We start from the raw sequence: 24,845 nt of genomic DNA, 5'->3' as shown, positions 1-24,845 counted from the left end.
CTATTGCCCATTTATTTTTTGAAAGCCAGTCTCCTATTGAGAAATGATATTGACCCAAATTTCTGCAGAGAGTAATACTAAAAATTCCATGCTTATTATTTGAAGATGATAAATTGGTAGACACTTTAAGTCTGAGGAGTAAACGCTTTCCCTGCTGTTGGGACAATCTTTTAAATTGTTTAACTCATTGATCGACAGAGTAGATATGCTAAAATATGGGGAAACGTGTTTGGGGAGTCTTTAGCAGAAATGTTTAGTGCAATACGTGGTCAATGTCATTTCAGGCATTCTTTAAATGTAGAGCTCTCTCAAGGTTTTCACCAACCTGCAACGTTTTATCAATTACTATTATAGCAAAATGAATAATAAACACTGAGTACTGTTCTAGGTGGTAGATCCTGGATGGCTTCATATGTAGAATAAGGATAACTTTTAGAAGAAAGAAACTAAAAATAGTATTTAGATGATTTACACTATCCAAATATTTAAATATCTGTGTATACTTGTACACATACAAGTGTGTATATCCATAATCTCCACCACATACCCATAATCTCATACAGTTACTCATGATTTCCATTTCGTAGGAAAGAAGAGCCAAGACAGTATTGTATAAAACAGTGCTCACACGTATTAAAGATGATGGGGTTTATTTTGAATGACTTTTAATATCAGTTTTTATATATTTAGAGGCTATTTCCTAGTAGATGATGTTAGCACACATGGCTTTGAATCATGTAAGAGCTGCTGATATACTAGATGCCATTTCGACACTTACCCTCCAGTTTGTGAATTTACCTAAGTTTTATTGAGAGTGACTGATGATCTTTGTATTTTGCACATTACCTGTCATAGCACCTGAAGGACTTGTTGGAAACCTGACTTACGAGTCCATGTCCTCAACTGCAGTAAATGTAAGCTGGGGCCCTCCGTCTCAACCAAATGGTCTAGTCTTCTACTATGTTTCTCTGAGCTCAGAGCAGACTCCTCGCCACGTGAGACCACTTCTAGTTACATATGAGAGAAGCGTGTATTTTGATAATCTGGAAAAGTACACTGATTACATATTAGAAATCACTCCATCAACAGAAAAGGGATTCTCTGATACTTATACTGCCCAACTACACATCAAAACTGAAGAAGATGGTAGGCTGGACCCTTTTATTGCCTCTTAAGCAGATTGTTGGTGTTCTCTTGTTTATATTGCTTTCTGATAGAAAACATTATTCTGATTGTTACTTAGAGTCTGTTCTTAAGTAATTAGCCTTTCCATTGACAACATAAGCTCTAAGTTTTTAAAATTACAATAATTACCTGTTGATACAATTAAGTCCCATCATTGTTAAAGCCTCTTCTTTTTAATGCTACTTCACTTTTGGTTCATTTAATATTCTTTTTTTCTTTTATAGTCCCAGAAACGTCACCAATAATCAACACTTTTAAAAACCTTTCCTCTACCTCGGTTCTCTTATCATGGGATCCCCCAGTAAAACCAAATGGTGCAATAATAAGTTACGATTTAACTTTACAAGGACCACGTGAGAATTATTCTTTTGTTACTTCTGATAACTATCTCATCCTGGAGGAGCTGTCACCATTTACATTATATAGCTTTTTTGCTGCTGCAAGAACTGTAAAAGGACTCGGTCCTTCCAGTGTTCTTTTGTTTTACACAGATGAGTCAGGTAAGCCAGAACCCGTGTTTCTTCCAATGATTTCACTGTTGGAACACTTGCTCTCTCGTTTTAAGGAACAGCATGAAAAATGAAAGGATATTTGATCGTCTGTTTGTAACAGGGTAACAGCTATTCGTCGGCTTTGCTGAACATTTTTTTAAAATCTGAGCTTCAGAACAAAGTGTTCTGTTTAAAGCTACTTTGGAACTACTGAGTTCCAGGTACAATAGCATGATTACTTATGCTCTTTATTTCTGATATTAAAATATAATCATTTAGAAATCTTTCTTAACTAGCGTCTTCAAGAAGCTAGAATCACGATGATATTTTTCTGCTAAAAATGTTATGAATATAAGCTTTATAATATGTTTTCCTGCAGTGCCTTTAGCACCTCCTCAAAATTTGACTTTAATCAACTATACTTCAGACCTTGTATGGCTGAAATGGAGCCCGAGTCCTGTTCCAGGCGGTATTGTTAAATTATATAGTTTAAAAATTCATGAACATGAAACAGATACTATATTTTACAAGGTAGGTTCATTATAACACTATATGTTTATTTTGAAAATTTGGAAATTCAGTTAAAATCTTTTGACATGCAGGGGGGAAATGGACTTTTTTTAATGCTAGGACCATCTTCTGTTTTTAATAATTTTTATTTTTTCCATTATAGCTGGTTTGCAGGTGTTCTGTCAATTTTCTACAGTACAGCAAGGTGACCCAGTTATACATACATGTATACATTCTTCTTTCTCACATTCTCATGCTCCACCATAAGTGACTAGACATAGTTCCCAGTGCTACACAGCAGGATCTCATTGCTTATCCAGTCCAAAGGCAATAGTTTGCATCTATTAACCCCAAGCTCCCCATGCATCCCACTCCCTCCCCCTTGGCAACCACAGGTCTGTTCTCTGTAGGACCATCTTTTTAAAAAACGTTTTTGTTCCGTACAATTTAAGGATACTTATGGAAAACACAGCCAACATTTGCCAGATATAGAGGTGGAATATTTCATAGAGAAGTTTATTTAGACTTTGTAACTTCTAGAAGAAATAATTGCACCATTTTGCTAATGGGGGAAGTATCCAGTAAATTTTTTCAGACTACTTAAAACCTATTTTTATCTCAAGGGTAAAGTATTTCTAAAGTCATCCCCCTTATTTGCAGGGGATACATTCCAAAATTCCAGGGGATGCCTAAAACCATGCATGGTACTGAATCCTGTATCTACTGTTTTTCTCCCCCCACCCCCGCCCCGCCCCTTTTGGGCCATGTGGAAATTCCCAGGCCAGGAATTGAATCCAAACCTCATCTCTGACCTACACCAGAAATGTGGCAACCCTGGATCCTTAACCCACTACCAGGCTGTGGATTTAACTGGCAACACCACAGAGACAAGCAGAATCATTAACCCACTGCATCACAGCGGGAACTCCTATTTTTTCTTATACATATATACTGATGCTAAGGTTTAATTTATAAATTAGGCACAGAAGAGATTAGCAACCATAGCTAATAACAAGATAGCAAAATTATAACAATAAACTGTAGTAAGAATATTCTGAATGTGGTTTCTCTTGCTTTCTCTCTCTAAAAACATCCTATTGTACAAGCTTAATGCCTTTTCCATTTGAACTAAGCACTTACCACACACTGACCATAAATTTTGCAGTTTGAGATATGACAGTAGAAGGAGTAAAAATTTGCATCCTTCCCCATTTCACAGAAAGAAGCCTCATTCTTACCATAGATCTTAATGACCTTAACACATATATTCTTTCTTTCCTTATTAAATCAAGGAACTACCATCATTTCTCTTAAAGGAAGTACTTAATGGCTTTTTAATTGCCAGCCTCACTACTCTTGTACCGTGGGGCCATAAGTAAGTATAGAGTGACTTGAACACAAGCACTGTGATACCTAACAGCTGATCTGATCACCCAAAAGGCTACTGACCCATGGATGGGAAATGCTGGGCAAAGACATGATTCACACCCTGCAAGATGGAGCAGGATGGCCTGAGATTTCATCATGCTCTTCAGACCTGGGCACAGTTTAAAATTTTGAATTGTTTATTTCTGAAATTTTCTACTAGTAGCTTCAGACCGTGGTTGACTTCGGTAACTGAAACCATAGGAGACGAATCCATGAATGGGGGGCACTGCTGCATTTGTTATTAGAAGAAGTACCAAGTGAATGTTTCAACCTTTTTAGAAAAGTTTTTATACTTGGATTTCTGGTAACCTCCCCAGATGGCACAAACTCCTACACTAATGAAGTCTTCTAAGATCTATCAATATTCTTTTTCTTTCAGTGCTAATTAATTTTAATGTTGAATGCCCTTTTCCTCCTCCATTCTTAGGTTCAAGAATGAATGAACATCTAAAGAACGGATGTAACAAAGGATCTTAAATATACCTCTATGATTTCTAGCATTTAATTGCCAAAACATGTTGTAATTAACTGGCGTTTATTTAAGAGAGTGATCTTATTTTTTTCCTAAAGGCAAATGAAGTACTGGAATGCTCTTTAGTTACAGGAAGCAGAGGGTAAAAACTCTACAGTAAACATTGTCCCCAGTATTATACGCATTATAATTATTACTGATGGTATATCGTTATAGCGTCTGTTGCTTACAGAATGAATAATAAAAATCAAACGCACTGATCAAAGTTATGTCCATTAGAAACAATGTCTTTATTTCTGGAAATCAGGATTACTTTGGAATCTGATAGGTTGAGTAGAATTCAAATTGTGTTTCTCCATAAATGCGGGCTGTTTCCTAGCGGTGTGAAATTCCATTAATGACCCTGACCTCTAATATCTATTCCCAGTTTAATCTTAGCATTTCCTGTGTTTTAATTTGCTTTGTCTGTATCGATCGCTGGGAAATAGATACCAAAAGGGAGAAGGGAGTCATTTCCTTAGTGTAAGCATCTTAGGGTAACCGTGCATTAGATGGAGGGCGGATGTGTATTGCAATCTTTTTCTCAAAACAGAGATCTCTGCCGTCAGCACCATTAACCTGCTTGTAAATTAAGGGCTCTGGCATCAAGTATCTGGGTAGAACCCTCCCTTTGGTACTTACTGTGCTGCATTAGGGCAGTTACTTACCTTCTTATGACTCAGTTTCTTCAAGTGCAAAATGGGAGTTATAAAAATGCATACATTACGAAGTGAAGATTGTAAGGAAAAATCTGTATAAAGCATTCAGAACAATCCCCAACGTATGAGGAACAGGTTAGCTGGTGTTGTTTTTGCACATAGTTTAAAATTGAACAAATTCCATTCAAAGTTGTAACAGCAATAGAATGAAATGACAGTGCTCCTTTACCTAAATATGAGAATAGGTTATAGCCAATGATGTTGAGACAATCTATTTCCTCAATAGCAATGCTACCATTAAAATTCCACTAGTAGCAAAAATGTAAACTTTATACCACAAAGTGTTAAATATATCCTTTGTGGGGTTGGAGGGAGCAGTTTTCCTTTAAGATCCGCTTTTAGTTATTTCTTTTTACATCTATTTTGTCTTCCATCAACTTTCATAGGCTTATTTTCTTTCACGTTCCTTTAAAGCCACTTCAATGCCATCCCTTTTCCTTTCTCAGCTTCTAGTTTCCTTTATCTGCTTTCCTCCCTCTGTGTGGCTTTCTCTCCAAATGTGTTTTCCTTTCTGTGTTTCCGGCTACTTCTATATCTGACTATCTGTTTCTTCTGTATTTTCTTTTCGTTTCCTTTTTAGCCTTTCAAACTGGGTTGAGTTTGTGGAAGCAGAATAATTCCAGGACCACTCCAAATGACCCTGCTCTCCCCTCAATCCAGCGCAGTCCCCGTGGACATCAGCAAGATCCAGGCCTGCTGGTAACTCGGGTCACTGGCACATACTGAAGGAAATTATGTATTCCGTAAAAATCTGTTAAAGCTTTGTTTGGGAATATCCCTCACTTGCGTCTCCCTCTTACAACTTGCTCTCGTGTCAGTCTGTCGGCTCTCCAATACCTTTTATTACGATCTCTCGAGTTTGGTCATTCCTCTCGTATTCGCTCACCCTTCCTAACCCCGATCAAAATCCACCTGCTTGTGTTTAATTTCTTTGCAGTAAGCAGTCATTGGTAGTTTTCTCTAATAAATATAATAGTTCCTGATGGCAGGGACCATATCTTGTATATCTTTATAATCTCCTGATTATCTAACAGTGTGCTTTGTACACAGTAAATGTGAAACTACAAAGGGAAATGATATAACACAGTGAGTACATAAAGTATGTCAGTGACTTGTAAAAGATTAATTTAAAATATAGTTCTAACTCTAAGTGCCCTGAGAGTCAGTATTCTTGCTAAATGTCTACTACCGAAATGTTTAATAAATAAGTCAAAGTGGTATATACTTTGGATCAGATATAATGCAGTATTCGTAAAATTATACTGCGTAGGAGATTGTCTTCTTTCTCCTTTGTATAACTGATTAAAGTGCTCTCTCTGTTAGGACATTTATCTCTGAATGAGTATTTTGTACTTGATGGTAAAATTTTCTTTGAGAAGGTATATCGTTTTATGAACAACTGTCATCACTGTTTTGTTCTTTTTTCATTTTCCTAAGATTGTATAAAAATAGAAACTTAGTTGTCTGGGAAAACTCATTAAGCTTCCTAGGAGCAGAGGTTTTGTTTTGTTCTCTGCTGTCTTCCCAGTGTCTAGCAAACAGTAGCTGGTGAATAAATTAATTTACCCAGAGTTCTACTGAGTATTAAAAAATGAATTTAGACGAATGCAAGAAAAACAAAGTAGCACTGAAGGTTCCTAAGTTGGATTTCAGTTGAGAACATTAATTATAGCCAATTTAATGGAAGTAGTCTGTATGTAATTCCAAGTAAAAATTAGGAGACATGAAAACATAATATTCCAGCTTTAAAAACAAATGGCGGTTGCCAGATTCTTCAGGACTGAGAGGGTGTCCAGTCCATCCTGATATCATCATCAGAGCGTACCCGTGGCACACACATAAATGTTTCGTTTAAAAATTTTTAATTTTACTAAATCTTTCATTGAACGTTAAAGACGTAATTTTGATGTACTAAGATCTATTTCTTTCAGTTCTGCATTTTGGATGATGCATTGTGACTAAGACTTTTTTTCTGCTCTTCAGAATATTTCAGGCTTGCAAACTGAGGCCCAAGTTGTTGGACTGGAACCAATCAGCACCTATTCTGTCAGCATATCTGCCTTTACCAAAGTTGGAAATGGCAATCAATTCAGTAATGTAGTAAAATTCACAACCCAAGAATCAGGTTAGACACGGCTTTTTGACCCTACAATGCTTGATTTGAAATTTGTCATGTTTCCCTTTGCTTTCTCAGTCGATAAGGTAAAGTATCAGCATTTACTTGTTCAAGGGAAGTTGAAGTTCAGTGCTTTAAGGCTAGGCTGGGCCTTGTTGTGTGCCATCACATAGACACATGTTTAGGAGCTCCCTAAATATGGTGCGGTGGGCTAGGAATCCGACTGCAGAAGCTCAGGTCACTGTGGGGTGTGGGTTCAGGCCCAGATCAGTGGGTTAAAGGATCCAGTGTTGCCGCAGAAGCATCATAAGTTGTAGCCGCAGCTCAGGTTGGATCCCTGGCCCAGCATCTTCCACGTGCTGTGGGTATGGCCATTAAAAGAGAAATAAGTAGAACCACATTTATACATGATTTTTATCTTGAACTGAGGAAGTAGAGTAAACAGCTAGTTTAGGAACAAAGTGGGCTTCTAGAAATGTGTGAAAATCACCTCATTCTTAGTACCATCTGAGACAGCTGGGGAAGAAAGAAGAAACGAAGCAGTGGTCGCATTTAACAGGTTGAGTTACATTTTCACGGAAAGACATCTATGGTTTTCTTCAAGAAGCTTTGTCGTGAAGGTCACTGTTGAGTGCGTAAGCCTCTCTTTACCCCATGGTCCATTTGCAGCGTATGGAGGGGACGGTGAGGTCCATGTAATGTCATTGGTCTCATTAAACAACTTCCCTGTGTTCACGAATGTGTCCCAGCTCAACTTCGTGTATGAGTAGTTTTCACTTCTTACTGATTTAGCGGTGGCTCTGCAACGTACTTTGCTTTCTCTCACCTGGATCATATGTTTAAAGGCACCTCTTCCTCACTTTTTTAGGGGGTCAGTGATTATTGAGAAAGCCCAAGATCCTCTTCTAGTTATTTTTCCCCGGCACCTCTTGATGCATTTCCTTTTTGTTTTTATTAAATCTCTAAATGGAAATTAGAGCCCACTCACTGGTGACTTGATCATTTTGCATTAATTTATAAATACCTAATACTATTTTTTGTCGTGGCATGCCTATATGCCTAGCTAAGTACATAGTATTCGTAGTGGATAAAAGTTCATGCTCTGAATGCAGTGAGAGTGTCTGGATTTGAGTCCGAACTCTGTGACTTAGTAGTTGTGCAACCTTGGCAAAGGCATGGTTTGTACCTTGAGCTCCCCGAGCCTTTATATATTTAACTGGAAAGAAACACAAAAGTTAGCAGTAGCCACCACAAAGGCTGTTGTGAGAAATGTGTGTAACGGTTCATATACAGCTCTTACTAGAATGTCCGACACACGAGTACTCAAAAAATATTCTTTTATCCTCACTTGCCCCGTTCCCATGTTTCAGATGATGAAGCCAGGATTCAGGCAGATAAGATGAAAAGGGCTGAGAAAATTAGTGAATAAACTGAACTTGACCGTTAGGCTCTGACCTCTAGTGAAAAGTGGACACGACCATAGGAAATGCATATTATAAATATAATTACCATAGAAAAATGTTAAACCCATAAGTAAATAGTTATACATATATCAGATTAATGAATATCAAGACTAATCTTTAGACAGTGCTCTGTAAGCCAATACATATTTTTTTACCAGTAAAATAAAATAATTCCACAAAATTCTATGCCTCGATTGGTTGAATAAAAGAAAATTTTCTACTTTACATGTTTCAATACCAGCTGATTTATTAATGGTTTTTAGGTTTACTGAGTCACTGAAATAGATGTTCATAAAATTCAGGCTTATAATCTAAATTTAAGCAAATTATCAACTATCTCTTAATTTATTTTATGAAAATATTGGTATATGTTTTTGAAAATAAGGAAGCAAATTAGTAACAACATTTAACTGCCAGAACCCTGGATCAGCCAAGAAATTGTCTCTTTAATTTTAAATACCACACGCCCCCCTAAGTTATTCTCCTTTAGTTCTGATGCCTTTATTTTGCAGAAGAAGAATGGTTTGTAAAGATAGAAATTTAGGCCAGGGTTGAGAACTACAGGTAAGTTAAAGGTTACTTGAATAGTCCTTTTAATAATTATGCTTTTGGACAGATTGTCAGGTTTTTTTTTTTTTTTCCACTGTTTGCTGTCTTAATCCATAAATTGACCATATGCTAATTTTCTTTATAGCATCCTCTTTTTTTACTGTAACAAGGAAAGCCATGCTAACATTTGGGGATATTGCACAATCAGACATTTCCTGAGAAGGAACCTCTCTCTGTGTCCCTGGCAGGTTGGGGTATTTCTTGTCAACCAAATCTACCAAATATAGTGGGCCTATAAGAAACTGGATACTTCCAAGTAAATTCAGAGTTCTAGAAAAAGCTGAGACTGAATTAAAAACTGGTGCTGATTATCTTTTCTCCAATAATATTTTATTATTATTATCATTTCTGTCTTTTGGGGGCCACCCCTGCAGCATATGGAAGTTCCCAGGCTAGGTGTCAAATTAGAGCTATAGCTGCAGGCTTACACCACAGCCATAGCAGTGCCAGATCCAAGCCACATCTGTGACCTACACCACAGCTCGACCTACACCACACCAGATGCTTAACCCACTGAGGGAGGCCAGGAATTGAACCCGTATCCTCATAGATGCTAGTTGGGTTCATTACCACTGAGCCACAATGGGAACTCCTCTCCAATGATTTTTAAAAAGTACTGAGGAAGCAGGTATTCACGATTCTTTCAAAGAAGCCGTCTGGATATATAAGCAACACCTCTAATTTAGTACACATTTCCTAGTTCTGTTAGGCCCAGATGTGCCACATCAGTGAGACACCTACATCTACACTTTGCATTAAAAAGGTCTATAATAAAGTGCTCTTGGAGTTCCCTGGTAGACTAGTGGTTAAGGACTTGGCATTGTCACTGCTGTGTCTTGAGTTCAATCCCTGGCCTGGGAACTTAGGCATGCCATGAGCGTGGCCAAAAATTAAAAACAAAAACAAAAACAAAAAGTGTTGTTAAGACTGCTCTGTCCTGATTAAGAGATGAAGAGGGCAGGATTCAACCATAGGCCTGAGCTCATACGCCTGAGCTTGAGGCTCGCTACACATTTGCTTCTGAGGATTTGAAGATGTGATTGATGCTTGGGCCTAAGGGAATGTTGAGTGATGGATTTAGTATTGTAAGCACTAACATGGTAACAGAAAATGGGCCAATCGCCATTTGATTCAGCTTATGTTCACCTTTGGAGCACATATCGAAAGGTTGATATGTTAAATTTTCATTCTGTCTCTTCTGCTATATACGTAATTTTACCTAGCAGTCACATAATGAAATCATGTATTGACTTATGTATGTGGAAATTATAACTATGGGTATTTGCTTCTCTCTTAAGTTCCAGATGTTGTGCAGAACATCCAGTGTGTGGCAACTAGCTGGCAGTCAGCTTTAGTGAAGTGGGATCCACCCAAAAAGGCAAACGGAATAATTACACATTACCTGATAACAGTTGAAAAGAATGCTACAAAAGTCTTTCCTCAAGATCACATGCACACATTCATGAAACTTTTTGCCAATACCTCATATGTCTTTAAAATAAGAGCTTCAACTTCGGCTGGTGAAGGTGATGAAAGGACATGCAATGTCAGCACACTACCTGAAACAGGTAACTGCATGTGAAACAGGTAATTTACATGAAAGAGATAACTAACCTGAAACATGTAACTATCCCTGGACTGTGTCATTCGTTTGTCAGTAACATTGGTAACCTTTATAGCATGTTAAACCAAAACTATAAAAGACGTATTAAAAAATCTAACATACGTTTTTATTCTACACATTTTTACCTCAGGACCAGCTGTATGGTACAATGAACCACCTCTACATCAATGGGAGATTAAAGGTGGAAAAAAGGAAAAAATCTGCTTTATTGTGTTTTTACAAGTATATTTCTTATTATACAAACAACATATTTACTGATTTATGCTTTACCATTATTGAAAATAGGACATAAATATGTAACACACACACACACACACAAATATGTCTCTTTTTTTTTTAGGACTGTACCCTGCAGCCTTTGGAAGTTCCCATGCTAGGGGTCCAATTGGAGCTGCAGCTGCTGGCCACAGCCACAGCCACGGCACCGGCACCATGGGATCCAAGCTGCATCTGCAACCTATACCCCAGCTCCTGGCAATGCCAGATCCTTAACCCACTGAGCAAGGCCAGGGATCAAACCCACATCCTCATGGATACTAGTCAGGTTCATAACCTGTTAAGCCACAACAGGAACGCCTATATGTCTTTTATTTAAATTGCTTTTATAGCATTCTGGATACTTTCTTGAATTCCGTAGTTGCAGTGTCAGACTCACTTTCCTCTATTTCCTTCTTTTTATACCAGCCTTTATCTTTTATATTATTGGATTAAAATGCAGAAGGAAACTGTCGTGCTCCTTCATTCGTGATCTGTCCTACGTCGTAATCTCCTTCGTCTTCTGCTTTTCTCCTCGTTAATAGTAAATGAAAACCTGATTCCTTTCTGATAACACCACTTCCATGGAGGTCCTCCCTCATGGAGACTGGGGGTATTGACATGATCGTTTACCTCTAGCACATCTAGATCCTTTGTCTTAGAAATCTCTTTTAATTCTTCCATCCTTTTGAAATTAGTATCACCCAGTCTTACTCCACTTTTCTGTATTCGAGGCTGTAGGCAGAGCTTCAAGACACAGTGTACCTTCTCTCTGATTTCAGCATCCAGATCAGCATCCTTTTCTTCTCATCCTTACAATCCCTTCTTCACACTTCAGTATTTTTGCTCTTCATCTGGAATGGATGCATTTCACCTGTTATCTCAAACCATGTCTTTGTGACTCATCTTTCAGGAGAGTCCCAGTTCAGAAGGGATCCCACTTTTTTTTTTTTCCACTAGACAGGGACTGATGAATAATGCTGGTGAAAAATAGAAATTCAACTTTAAGTTTTCTAACAAATGAATGTTAGAGATTTTAACTGAGGACTTGGTTGGTATAACAACCCTAAACATATCCAGGTAGGCATTTATGTTACATGAATTTTCTTTCTCTTCCTCACTTTTCTATACCTGTTCTCTCTAATCAGTGGGAGATCAAGCCTTACATTTTTATGTGAGGGATTCTTTCTCCCATTTCACCTACATATAATTAGATTTCTCAATTCATTTCTGCCATGGCTCTGCAACTTGCCCTTTCTTCTTCTTTTTTAAAAATGATTTTCATTTTTTCCATTATAATGGGTTTGCAGTGTTCTGTCAATTTTCTACTATACAGCAAAGTGACTCAGTCACACTTACACGCATATATTCTTTTTCTCACATTATCCTCCATCATGCTCCATCACAAGTGACTAGATATAGTTTTCAGTGCTACACAGCAGGATCTCATTGCTTATCCATTCCAAATGCAATAGCTTGCATCTATTAACCCCAGATTCCCAGTCCATCCCATTCCCTCCTCCCCCTTGGCAACCACAAGCCTATTCTCCAAGTCCATGAGTTTATTTTTGGTGGAAAGTTTTAGTTTGTGCCGTTATCTTAGGTTCCAGATATAAGTGATATCACATGGTGTTTGTCTTTCTCTTTCTGACTTACTTCACTTAGTATGAGGGTCTCTAGTTCCAACCATGTTGCTGCGAATGGCATTATTTTGTTGTTTTTGATGGCTGGGTAGTAGTCCATTGTGTATATACACCACATCTTAAACCATTCATCTGTCGATGGACATTTAGGTTATTTCCATGTCTTGGCTATTGTGAGTTGTGCTTCAGTGAACACATGTTGCCCCTTCTCCTTCAACATGACTGCCCCCCTATTTTATATCAGACTTACTGCTTCCTGTAATACCACCTTAAAGTAGACTTATCATCCCTTCTCACCCATCCTGTCCATCAGTATCATCTTTTCACTCATTTACTCGGATTGAATTGATTCTAACATACAATTTAGAGTAGGTATGTGTCAGCTGGTGAATTTTTTATCTGAAGGGTAAGAATTAGATACGCAGATTTAGGTATCTGAAGCATAGAGGTGACAATGAAAGGGACTCTGTGTAGGAGATGACCCAGGGTGCCCCAAATGTGTTGCTCATTCTCATTGTGTACCAAACATACCCCAGAATATATCACCAATTAGAATCTGACTTCTATCGAGCTTTCATTCTTTTTTAATATTTATTTATTTACTTATTTTTCTTTTCTAGGGCCACACTCACAGCATTTGGAAGTTCCCAGCCTAGGGGTTGAATAGGAGCTGTAGCTACTAGCCTGTGGCACAGCCACAGCAATGAAGGATCTGAGCTGTATCTGAGACCCACACCACAGCTTATGGCAATGCTGGATCCTTAACCCACTGAGCGAGGCCAGGAATCAAACCCACATCCTCATGGATACTATTTGGATTCTTTAACCACTGAGCCATGACAGGAAGTCCTAGCTTTCATTCTTATATTCTTCCTCTACATCTCTTCATGTAGCTGATGATTGCAGCCAGACTTCATTTATTCAGCACATTTGATTTTGCATGTTCAATTCAAAAACATTTATTAAGCACCTGCTATAACAATTGATTAGATTTTCTTCTTTAAACATATCCAATACCTTATCACCATCACATTGCTTTGCTTCCAGTGGCTATACTGCCTTTCTATGTTACACAAAATTGTATTCATTCTTAAAAGTCAGCTTAAATGTGTGTGTGTGTGTGTGTGCGCGCATGTGTGTGCCTGGAAGTCTTCAAAGACATACTAAGCTGTAAAACTTCAGATTCCTGGACTTCACCCTAGACTTGCTGAACCACAACCTCAAGAGATGAAGCCTGAGAGTTGCTGTCATGGCTCAGCAGAAACTAATCTGACTAGTATCCATGAAGACTTGAGTTTGATCCCTGGCCTGGCTCAGTGGGTTAAAGTGTTGCTGTGAGCTATGGTATAGATGGCAGACCTGGCTCGGATCTGACATTGCTGTGGTTGTGGTGTAGGCCAGTGGCTACAGGTCTGATTCGACCCCTAACCTGGGAACCTCCTTATGCCATGGGTATGGCCCTAAAAAGACAAAATAAGTAAATAAAAATTAAAAAATAAAACAAGTGAAAAAAAGAAAACGATGAAGCCCAAGAATTTTTAAGAAAAATTTTATTGGAGTATAGTTGACTTATACAGTTGTGTTAGTTTTAGGTGTACAGCAAAATAATGAGTTCTACATATACATGTATCCATTCCTTTTCAGCAAGAAGCTGTAGTGTTAAGTATCTCTCCAGATGATCTGATGCTCCGTAAATTTAGGGAAATACTAGGGTAAATTATTCAGGAATTTTGATGGCAAGTGATATGTGGCAGTGAGGACAGGCAAACAGTGTCAGCGAGGTCCAGAAAGGGGTAGCAGGTGTTTCCCCAGTGGGTGGGCAGCAGATCATTGTGATGCAGAGTCTGAAAGGAGGAAATATGTGCACATCCAGGCAGGTGGTCTCCATCAGGGTGGCCTAGGACCAGGTAAAATAATGATCATTGGAGGGGAGCTGAGTCTCAGGGAAGTGGACACAAAAGACAGGACAATAATTCTGAGATAAATGAGGGCTTCAGGACTCAAGAACCAAGGCAGAGGACTCTTAGTATTGACTTCGCTGGTACTCATGGTGATTGCTTAGCTGCAGGAATGAGGCAGGGTTTCAATGAGTAGAACTGAGATATATAAAGTAGCCATGTGTATTTGATGGAAAGACACCTGAACTTAAGGATAAGTCTTTGTAAAAAAAAAAAAATTCTTTTATTAAGATTGAATTGGATTTTAACTCAGGATTAAAAGACCACATCAGGAGAGACTGAAGGGATTCTAAATCAATGAATTAAGCAGCTATTGGGCATTTTGTGTTATGTACTCTCTTACTACTGAAGAAAACTATTTCTCAGAGTTTGGACTTCTGACTCTCTGTATCAGAATATACATTCCTTCAGACCTATGGAATCTTAATTGAAAAAATAAGACTCAGGGATTTTCATTTAAACAAGATACATGGTGAGAGAGTGCTGCAATTTGAGAACTGCTCTATTCCACTGTAAATTCTTTGCTGTGGAGACTGTCATTTGTCTTTGTTTTACTCAGTTCTTAACGGAGGACCTTGGGCAATATAGACACATTTTTGTAGAAGAAAGAAATGTAATTGTTTTCTCATGAAATTGGTAATTTTTCATAAGGGTTTTACTCCCCTGAAAAAAATGTATATATTTGCCTTTTAGGGCTGCACCTGCAGCATATGGAGGTCCCAAAACTAGGGGTTGAATGGGGGCTGCAGCTGCCAGTCTACACCACAGCCACAGCAACCCATGGTCCACACCACATCTGCGACCCACATCACAGCTCACGGTCACTGAGCGAGGCCAGGGATCGAACCTACATCCTCATGGATGCTAATCAGGTTTGTTATCACTGAGCCACAACAGGAACTCCTCCTGCGATATGTTATTTTCACATTTCCATCAGACGAAGTTACAGATATTTTTTTGCCCAGGCAAATGTAAAAGTGTATTTTTTCAATTAAGGAGAGTCATTCACATGAAACATGAATATTAATTGCTGCTTCAGAAATATTCAAATGATTTTTTTTCATTTTTAAAATTAGTTTTCAGGTCTAGTATGTAATTTATTTATGATTATAATATTGGGTAAAAATTTTTCTTTATCTGAGTTCACATGAATTGTTTGTTGATGAGACATTAGTAAGAACTGGAGATTCATTGTTCAGAATGGAAGCAGTTTTATAGCTGTTGCAAACTTCTAATTTATGGGGTCTAAGATTAGTCACAGTGTAAAGTCAGCTCTGAGTCACTGACTCTGTGCTTACTTCTGACATAAAGTAAAATCAAATTTGGCTCACTCCCTCACTGCCTAGTCTCTGACCTTAACATTCCTTCCAGGGATTATTTGGTGTTTTTCTCAGTGTAAACTTGGTCATATCTGGGCACAGTTAAACATGCATCGTGATGATCAAATTTATGAGGAGATTAGTGTTCAGTGTCTAAACAGGTTCCATTGTCACAAACACATTGAAATAGGGCAAATACAGATGAAGGCCCCCAAACCTGGTAATTTTATCAACATTTTGTGTCCAAATATATTATATGCACCAATAAAAATACTATAGCAAGTTCATATGCCTGCAAGACTTAGCTTTGAAAATCTCAAATTCGAAATGCATGCACGTACCTATATTATTTTGCAATCTTAGTAAATGTGGTGATTTAATATCGAGTGTGAAAACTTGTTCTTTTTTCCGGAAGATGATTTTATAGTTTGGATTTATTTAAAGCTCTTCCAAGTTCAGTAATTTAAAATCAAAAGAGGAAAATAAGCTACATCTTTTGGAGGCCCAAAACTTAATTGAGGGAAGGTGAAATACGCAGTTATGGTTTTTAGGGGTGTCATTTTCAGCAGTGATTTCTTTTTTTTTTTTTTTTTTTTTTGTTGTTGTTGTTGTTGTTGTTGCTATTTCTTGGGCCGCTCCCGCGGCATATGGAGGTTCCCAGGCTAGGGGTTGAATCGGAGCTGTAGCCACCAGCCTACGCCAGAGCCACAGCAACGCGGGATCCGAGCCGCGTCTGCAACCTACACCACAGCTCACGGCAACGCCGGACCCTCGACACACTGAGCAAGGGCAGGGACCGAACCCGCAACCTCATGGTTCCTAGTCAGATTCGTTAACCACTGCGCCACGACGGGAACTCCCTAGCAGTGATTTCTTTATTAGCTTTTTGGCCAGTAGGAGTAAAAGGCACTTAGAGGGACTCACTGGAAGTCCACTGAGCTTGCAGATGTATCAGTGGATCAGGACTGAATGGGGGTGTGTTTATCTTCCCTGGTTTTTATCCACTTCTACTCTTGGTTCTTTCAAATATCTCTGACTGTTTAATGGCATATATGGAGACTCTCAATCCTCTTCTCCAAAGCCATGACCTCCATTCTCCTAACAATTATTTAAGAAATGCATTTGTTTGGTCCTTTATCTGGATCCCTCTTTCATGGACGTCTCTGAGCAATGTAGAGGTTACTGGGCAAACCCAGATCATGACTATATCTGACTTCCATTTACCAGCTTTTTAAAAAAATAAATATTTACATCACTTATAAGAGTTCAGATCCTTCTTAAATACCATATATAGATTGATGTAGGTGGCAAAAGTGTTTCTCCAGGTTGCAAATTGATGTACTAATTCCAAAGTCCACTTCCTGCTTTGTCTGTGTCCCACTGACACTGCTCTCCTCATGTGAGATGAAGAGCAGTCAAATGAGCAGGGAAATCATGCGATCCCATTTGTTCCTAAGCTAGTGAACTGGCACGCTCTACTTACCAGTCAGTAATTGCTGAAAGCACAAAAGCCATTATAGTTGACTGTCACAGATCGGAGAGAAAGAGCTGTAACATTCTATTTTAATTGGAGTTCAAGAGTTCTATAAAGTGTATTTCACACAGATTTAAGTATTAAATGCAATACTTTTCTTAAAAGTGAACGTCAAGTGAGAAGTATTTTTAATACTTGTGGTGTGTGGAACATTTGACCAATGTGTGTGCTTATTTCATACTTACTAGGCCAGGATCTGTTTGGGGTTCAAGTCTGGATCCCAGATGCCATGGGTGATCTCAGCTCTGCAGGTCCAAATAATTCCACCATTATTGCAAAGACATAGCAAATAAGTATAAATCAGTTAAACACAAGCCTACATCAATATGTTAGTTAATTGTGTGGACTGAAGATTCAAATAAGAATTCAAGAGGAATGCATTTTATTGAAGGCTGTACGGAAGAAGTGGGACAGGAGTTGGATGTTCCAAGCCTTTGGAATTTATAGTGAAACCATAGTGGTTTCATTCCTAAATAATTGGTTATTTGTGACTACTTTTTTTCCTTGTTGGGTTCACTAGAAGTTTGTCGACTTTATCTTTTCAAAGAACCAATTTTTTGTTTAATTGATTTAAATTGCCACAGCTCATCTAATATGAAATAGATAATCTGAATAGCCCTACAACTATTAAGGATATTAAATCTGTAATGGTTTCTTTCAAGAGAGCACCTCTACATTACTGCCATGTGTGGGCAGAAATTGAAAGACAGACATACAAACAGAAAAGAAAAGGAAAAGAAAGGAAAGGAAAGAAAAAAGGAAAAACAAAAACAATGCAGCCTAGCAAGACAGAAAACTTTTGGACCACAACAGCTCTATCCAAATACTACAGAAAAAAGCTGTGGCCCCACCCCTCCCATGACAACAAAGACCCAATGAAGAACCTCGTCTTCTGCTTTCAATAGCCAGTAATGAGGTACCCTAACCATCCTTGATAGACTGGGGTCAGCAAAGGCAAGATAGGGAGCCAGAACTTCTACCCTTTCTGGAGGTAGTAAGACTCTTCCACTGTGTCAGTGGAGAACATGTGGGGAGCTGTAATGAGGCACTCCTATCCTTCTCAGTGGAAGCCTCATGGGCAGCCCTCTTTCTCATGCTCTCCCAGCATCCTCCTCTAGGGTGTCAGCACAGGCCAAGTGCGGAACTTGGATTTCTGCAATCAAATTGCACCTTTGATAAACTGTATTTTCATTTCATATCAATTCAACAATATTATATTTTTACAAGATGTTCCTATTGAGGGAAACTAGACGAAGGGAATACAGGATTTCTCTATATTCTTATAGCTGCATGTAAATCTACAACTATCTCAAAATAAAAATTTAATTAAAAATATACCCCAGAAAATATTTTACCACATAGTTGTCCAAAAATAATTTGTGTAATATCACAAGCAATGCAATGCAACATATACCAGTGCAATCAATATGTAGAATATTTCAGCGAGAGCAGTTTCTCATGTTGCCCTTTCATAGTCACACCCAATTCCTTCCCACCTTCCTTTCACCTCCCCCGACAATCACTAGCCTCCGTTTTCTTTAATAGTGTCATTTCAAGAATGTTATATAAAATTTTTTTGCATTGATTGACATGTTCATATGATTTTATTTTTTAGCTTGTTAATATGGTAGATTACATTGATTTTCCTAATATTGAACAAGCCTTTGGTCTCTGGAATCATCCCATTTGATCATGGTATGCTTATTTTTATTTATCACTGATTTCTACTTGCTAATACTTTATTAAGGATTTTTTGCCTCTGTCCATATTGGTCTGGAGTTTTATGGGTTTTTTCACTATCTTTATCCAGTTTCAGAATCAGTATCAGGGAATACTAGCTTTCCAGCACAAGTCTCTTCTAAGTTCTGGAAAAGATTGTGTAAAATTGGTGTTAATTTTTCTTTAAATATTTGGTAGTGTTCTCTGGTGAAAATATCTAGGCATGGAGGTCTCTTTTTGGGGAGTTTGAAAAGTATGTTTAAGTTCTCTCAAGATCTTTGGTAGCTTAAGGATTATTTTGTAGAAGTTTAGACTCAGTAGAAGATGATGCTGGGTTTTGAAGCTTGGGTTTCATAGGCAGGTAGACTTGTGTTTGCTTAGATTATCTGATATAGAACAATAAAATAGCCAAGTTCTAAATTTTCTTTTTTGTTGTTCTTCAGTATGCTATGAGAAAGTATCAGTTGTGTGTATCAAAGGACATCTTCTTTTTATTTGACTTATCTTAGGTGGTGGAAGTTAGGGAGATCTGATACTATGGGTATACTAAAGCACTCATGGTAGGCTGCTGTGTGGCCCCATCCCTATTCATGAAAATAGTGAGATTTATACAGAGGAGTAAATAGGAATTCTAAGATACATCTAGGGAAGACACACATCAGGGGTCAGGCTGAGATCGAAGCATGAAAGTAGTACAGGATGTTGTATTGAGGAGTATAGGAGGTGAGGTGAGTTTCTTGGGTTTTCTTTTCCTCATATATCCCAGAAGCCAGCAATTTCCAAATGCCACCAGCTCAGACCAGAAAGACCCCAGTAAAAGTCTGCTCCCTGTACCTGAATAGTTCAAAAGCATCTATATACTTAGAACCTAAATATCCCTGCACAAATTACTGAAATTCATGTGGTGGATCTGAGAAATTGGGAACTCTGCTAAATTTCGAGTAAGAAGCGACGTAAGCAATTCTGAAATCATGAATTTTTTGGCCGTTCTCCTAAATCTCTTTAGATAGAGGACCTGAATTTGCCCACTCTATAATGAATCTATTTCTTTCTTTCCTTTTCTGTGTTTTTCCTTGGGTCCTGAGTTCTCTCTTTGCTTTGCCTTCTCCTCCTCCTTTCACGGTCTTCTTATGTTTGTTCTATGTTTGGCATCCACAGATTTAGTTATAATTAGAGGACGGAATTAGAGGAACACATCTACTCCATCTTCTTCAAAACCTGAAGTTCAATATCATGTATGTTTAATATCACGTATGGTACCCTTTTAATCCATATATTCAGGATTAAGTTATTTAATACATGTGAGGTACTCTGCCAGGGGTGACAGGGAAGACTATGATGAAACAAAATTATTTTCTTGTGCTTTTAAAATTTAAAATTATGTGATTTTAGATCTTCATTGGATTTCAGAGATAACCTCATTCAGTCATTTCATTTTGCAAACATGGGAAATGAAGCACAGAGGTTTAGTGTCTATTGAGTGTGCTTTAACTTATTTTTAGAACTCTTACTAACCCAGAACTCTTTCTACTATATTGTGATACTTTTCTTACTTTAGAAATTCAGCAGATCTTTTGTGTTGGCATTAAACGATATTTCTAGCATTATTTCACAATAGCTAAATAGATTAATTATAGAGTGGGGAAATTCAGGTCCATCATATGAATTTCATTAATTTGTGCAGAGATATTTATGTTCTAAGTATATAGAGTCTTTTGAACTAGTAAGGATTTAAAATTTACAAAAACCTACAGTTATATTCTCAAATATGTGTTTGACCTATGTGAGTTAATAAAATCCATAAAATACTGAAGCCATTTTGGGAAATTTTACAGTTTCTAGACATATATTTTTTTATCCTGGATCAGTTCCAAAGGTGTAATGTTTGCTGTTATGAAATTATCTTAGGTATCAAATTCTAAATTATAAATTTAAAGGTCCTTTTAAATATAATTCCTTTTGTAAAAAAAAAAAGTGAATTCAAGTTACTCTGTGTAATTCTGCTTGACCCCATTGATGCTCTAATACCTTTCATTAAGTAGACTCCAGGCAACCACTCTTTTTTCTTCATCCCAGCTCCAGCTAAAGCCAGCTGTTCTTCAAGCAACATTTTATTAACTTATTTAGGAACTGGGGCATATCTTGTTACCCTATTTTCCATTCCTGTCCTATGCAGCTGTAGCTGATACTTTTCATAACAGCCTTTATGTATCAACCTCCTCCCCCATTTCACCTCATTTTCTTCCTACTCTCTTTTACTTCACTTTTTAAGTAAATTATGCATGTTCATGTGTGCATGTAAAACCCTTCTTTTTTTCTTTCTTCCTGATAACCATTTAACTTGAAACTTCAGAAATGTGCTTTTTGTTTCTCTGAGATTCTGAACTTCAGGGGAAGTATGTACTAATGGTGTAAAAACTCTGAAATGTAGAATAAATGAGTGTTAATGATAGAAACTAACAATATTATATTAATGTAGCAACTTAAAAATCAGTGCAGTATGAATGTAAAGTCTTCAAACAGAGTAGGTTGTGCAAATTATTATTTATTTCAACTTAGTGAATTTCAGATATAAATTTTACGCACTATAAGACAACAACTTTTGGGGAAGAAACTATTTTATAAGACATGCAAAAGTAGCAGAAACTATGTAATGGAAAACTTCCAAAATTCAAATAAAGTAATATTTCTTATTCTATTAATGTTATTATTATAGTTTAGATATTCATAACCTATTATCACTGCATCCTTGAGTCACCAATTAGTTCTGTGAATTAATACCTTATTAGGAAGAATTATTACTTTAAAAACAATTTCCCCAGTGTTAGAAACATACTAAATATTATTCCATATGGATAAAAAGGGAAATCTATATCTATACCAATTAAAAGATATGTTAAAAATCAATAGCCCAATTTTCTGATATTAGTTACTGATTAAGTTAACCTACTTTAGATTGGATTTTTTAAAAGCCAAGATTCCATTTGTAATTTTTTAACTCAACTGAATTAAGTTAATATTTGTACATATGAGATGTACATTTTTAAAGTTTATGCTTGAAATTTAAAACTAAGTTTGTATTTAGAATGTTATTACAATGAAAGTACTGCATATGACATGCTCTCTAGAAGCTGGATAAATTGCTATTCTCACAGGTACTATTAGGAAATTTGCCTGAAGATTGAACAGTTACCAAAAGAGAATTGAAAGTAGTTTTTGACATATTTGTACTAGTCTATAAGTCTTCTTCTTTTCTAGTATGGATATAAAAGAAATACAATAAAGCTAATGATTTTTTCCATGTCTATATTTATAAAATATTAGGTAGAAAGAATTAGTGTCTATGTACTATAATATATGACTTACTTTGAATATTATTGCTACACTTTTAGGGGAAAGATTTTTTCTTTTCATTTTTTAATGCTTTTTTTAATTGTGGGAAAATATTTTATACAGTGAAATGCACAGAACATAATTGTAAAATTAAATGAGTTTCCACACATGCATATGGCCATGTAGCCACCACTCAACAACATACGAAATTTCTATCCTACACAGAAAGTTCCCTTGTTCACCCCTCCCCAAGGCAACTGCTTTCCTGATTTCAATCAACATAAATTAGTTTCAGTTGTTCTTGAGCTCCATGCTCTTTTATGTCTGGTCTGTTTCTTTCAACATAATTGTGAAACTCATGTTGTTAAGGGTATAATAATTTGTTCTTTTTACTGTAGAGTCATTTACCATTATATGCATATCCCACTGTCTCTGTGTCTCTTTTCTTTAGATGGACATGTGGATTGCTCCACACTAAGTGTTATAAATAAAACTGCTCTAGATATTTTTGTATAACACTTTTTTGTGGAATTGCTGGACCTTAGTCTAGATACATGTTTAACTGCTCAAGAAACTGATGATTTTCTAAAGTGGTTGTACTAATTTAAATACTCAACCAAGAGCATTGTATGAGAGTTCTAATTGTTTCTCAGTATCAGCAAAATTTGGTGTTATCCATCTTTTTAATTTTAGACAGTCTAATTGGTTATATAATAATTTCTCTTTAAATTTATAATTAAAATTGTAAGTTTAATTTTCATTTCAGTGATGATTAATGATGTTAAACCCTTTAACATGGTTACTGATGGTTCTTATAAAGGGAGTCTCTGCTTTACCTTACCAGATGTGGGACCATAAAAATGACTGTGAAGGTGTCTGTAAAATGTGTGCAAAGCAACCCTAGTAATTGGTAGGGAAAATGATTGTTCCATAATCTTCACCATTTTGTCACTGCATTAAAAACTCTTTTACTCTGTTATAAACATAGAAGAAATGAAAAAAAAGCAAAACTATTTATTTGTTGCACTTGTAAATTAAAACAGAACTACTGAGGATGAAAGCATTTGATTTCTTTGTTAAAAACTTATCAAGAATGGTTGCTTTCTTTTTGTCATTGTTAAGCTTATCATATAGAGAGAATATTTTTTCTATGATTTGGTAATTTTTATCAAAGTTTAACACCTGTTTTGGGCAGACAGGTGTTATTTAGTTAAACCATAGAAACAGAAATTCAAAGCATATTAGAGCATTGTTCTATTGTTTGGGGGAAGTTTCTGTCAAGTCTTTAGCCCATTTTTATTGAGTTGTTTTTCTTTTTAGTATTGAGTTATAGAAATTCTTTATGTATTTTGAATACAAGTCTTTTATCAGATGTATGTATAAGAAATATTATCCCTTTGGAGTTCCCGTCATGACTCAATGGTTACCGAATCCGACTAGGAACGATGAGGCTGCGGGTTCGATCCCTGGCCTTGCTCAGTGGGTTAAGGATCTGGCGTTGCTGTGAGTTGTGATGTAGGTTGCAGACGCGGCTCGGATCCCACATTGGACCTAGAGTTGCTGTGGCTCTGGCGTAGGCCAGTGGCTACAGCTCCAATTAGACCCCTAGCCCGGCAACTTCCATATGCCACAGGATCGGCCCAAGAAAAGGCAAAAAGACAAAACAAAAAAAAAAAAAAAAAAAGAAATATTATCCCTTAGTAAATGGCTTGACTATTTCCTTAATGATACTTTTGGGTGAACAGATTATTTTAATTAAGATGAAATCCAAACTAGCAATTTTAAATTTCACATTAGTACATATTTGGTCCTAAGAAATATTGTTCATTTCAAAATCATGAACATACTACCCTGCCTTTTACTCTAGAAATTTTATGGTTTTAGCTTTTACATTTATATCCACAATTCATCTCAAATGTTACGTATATGTATAGTCTGAGTTATGATTTAAAGTTCTTCTTAAATATATGTATTCATTTTTTCTGAAACTGTTTTTAAGCCTTTCCATTTCCCTATTGAATCACCTTGCTAGCTCTGTTAAAAGTCAGCCGACCCTGTGCCCTGGAATCTCTTTATGGAATATACTCTCTTCCATTGATTTGTATACTTTTATGGCGGTACCACACTCTCCTGATTACTGCTGTTTCTTATTAAGCTTTACAACAAATCTTCAAATCAGGTAGTAGGTTCTAAAATGTGTTCTTTTTCAATACTGTTTTAGCTATTTTGTCCTTAGCGTTTCTATGATCAGAATCATCTTTTTATTTTATTTAATTTATTTATTTTGTCTTTTTGCTATTTCTTGGGCCGCTCCCTCGGCATATGGAGGTTCCCAGGCTAGGGGTCGAATCAGAGCCGTAGCCACCAGCCTATGCCAGAGCCACAGCAACGCAGGATCTGAGCCGCGTCTGCAAACTACACCACAGCT

General features: G+C 37.0%; 1 protein-coding gene across 4 annotated transcripts in view; it reads left to right on the top strand.

Annotated features, from left to right (window-relative positions):
• Positions 1–24,845, top strand: part of PTPRQ (protein tyrosine phosphatase receptor type Q) — a 224,236-nt gene that overhangs the window by 73,093 nt on the left and 126,298 nt on the right. For 2 of the 4 annotated variants that reach the window (XM_021093069.2, XM_084957733.1), the window contains exons 21-25: positions 856–1,146; positions 1,410–1,685; positions 2,056–2,207; positions 6,828–6,969; positions 10,331–10,600. In XM_021093069.2, the coding sequence (XP_020948728.2) occupies positions 856–1,146; positions 1,410–1,685; positions 2,056–2,207; positions 6,828–6,969; positions 10,331–10,600 (1,131 nt within the window). The remainder of the gene's footprint in view (positions 1–855; positions 1,147–1,409; positions 1,686–2,055; positions 2,208–6,827; positions 6,970–10,330; positions 10,601–24,845) is intronic. The other 2 variants (XR_014804594.1, XM_084957734.1) reach the window with 1 other exon arrangement.

The sequence above is a fragment of the Sus scrofa genome, chromosome 5 (genome assembly GCF_054392235.1).
Source record: "Sus scrofa isolate SSC_HxYL_T2T_F1_AM1 chromosome 5, Sscrofa_HxYL_maternal_Yorkshire_Landrace_v2.0, whole genome shotgun sequence".
Classification (NCBI taxonomy): Eukaryota; Metazoa; Chordata; class Mammalia; order Artiodactyla; family Suidae; genus Sus; species Sus scrofa.
This window is presented reverse-complemented; position numbering and strand designations above follow the sequence as displayed.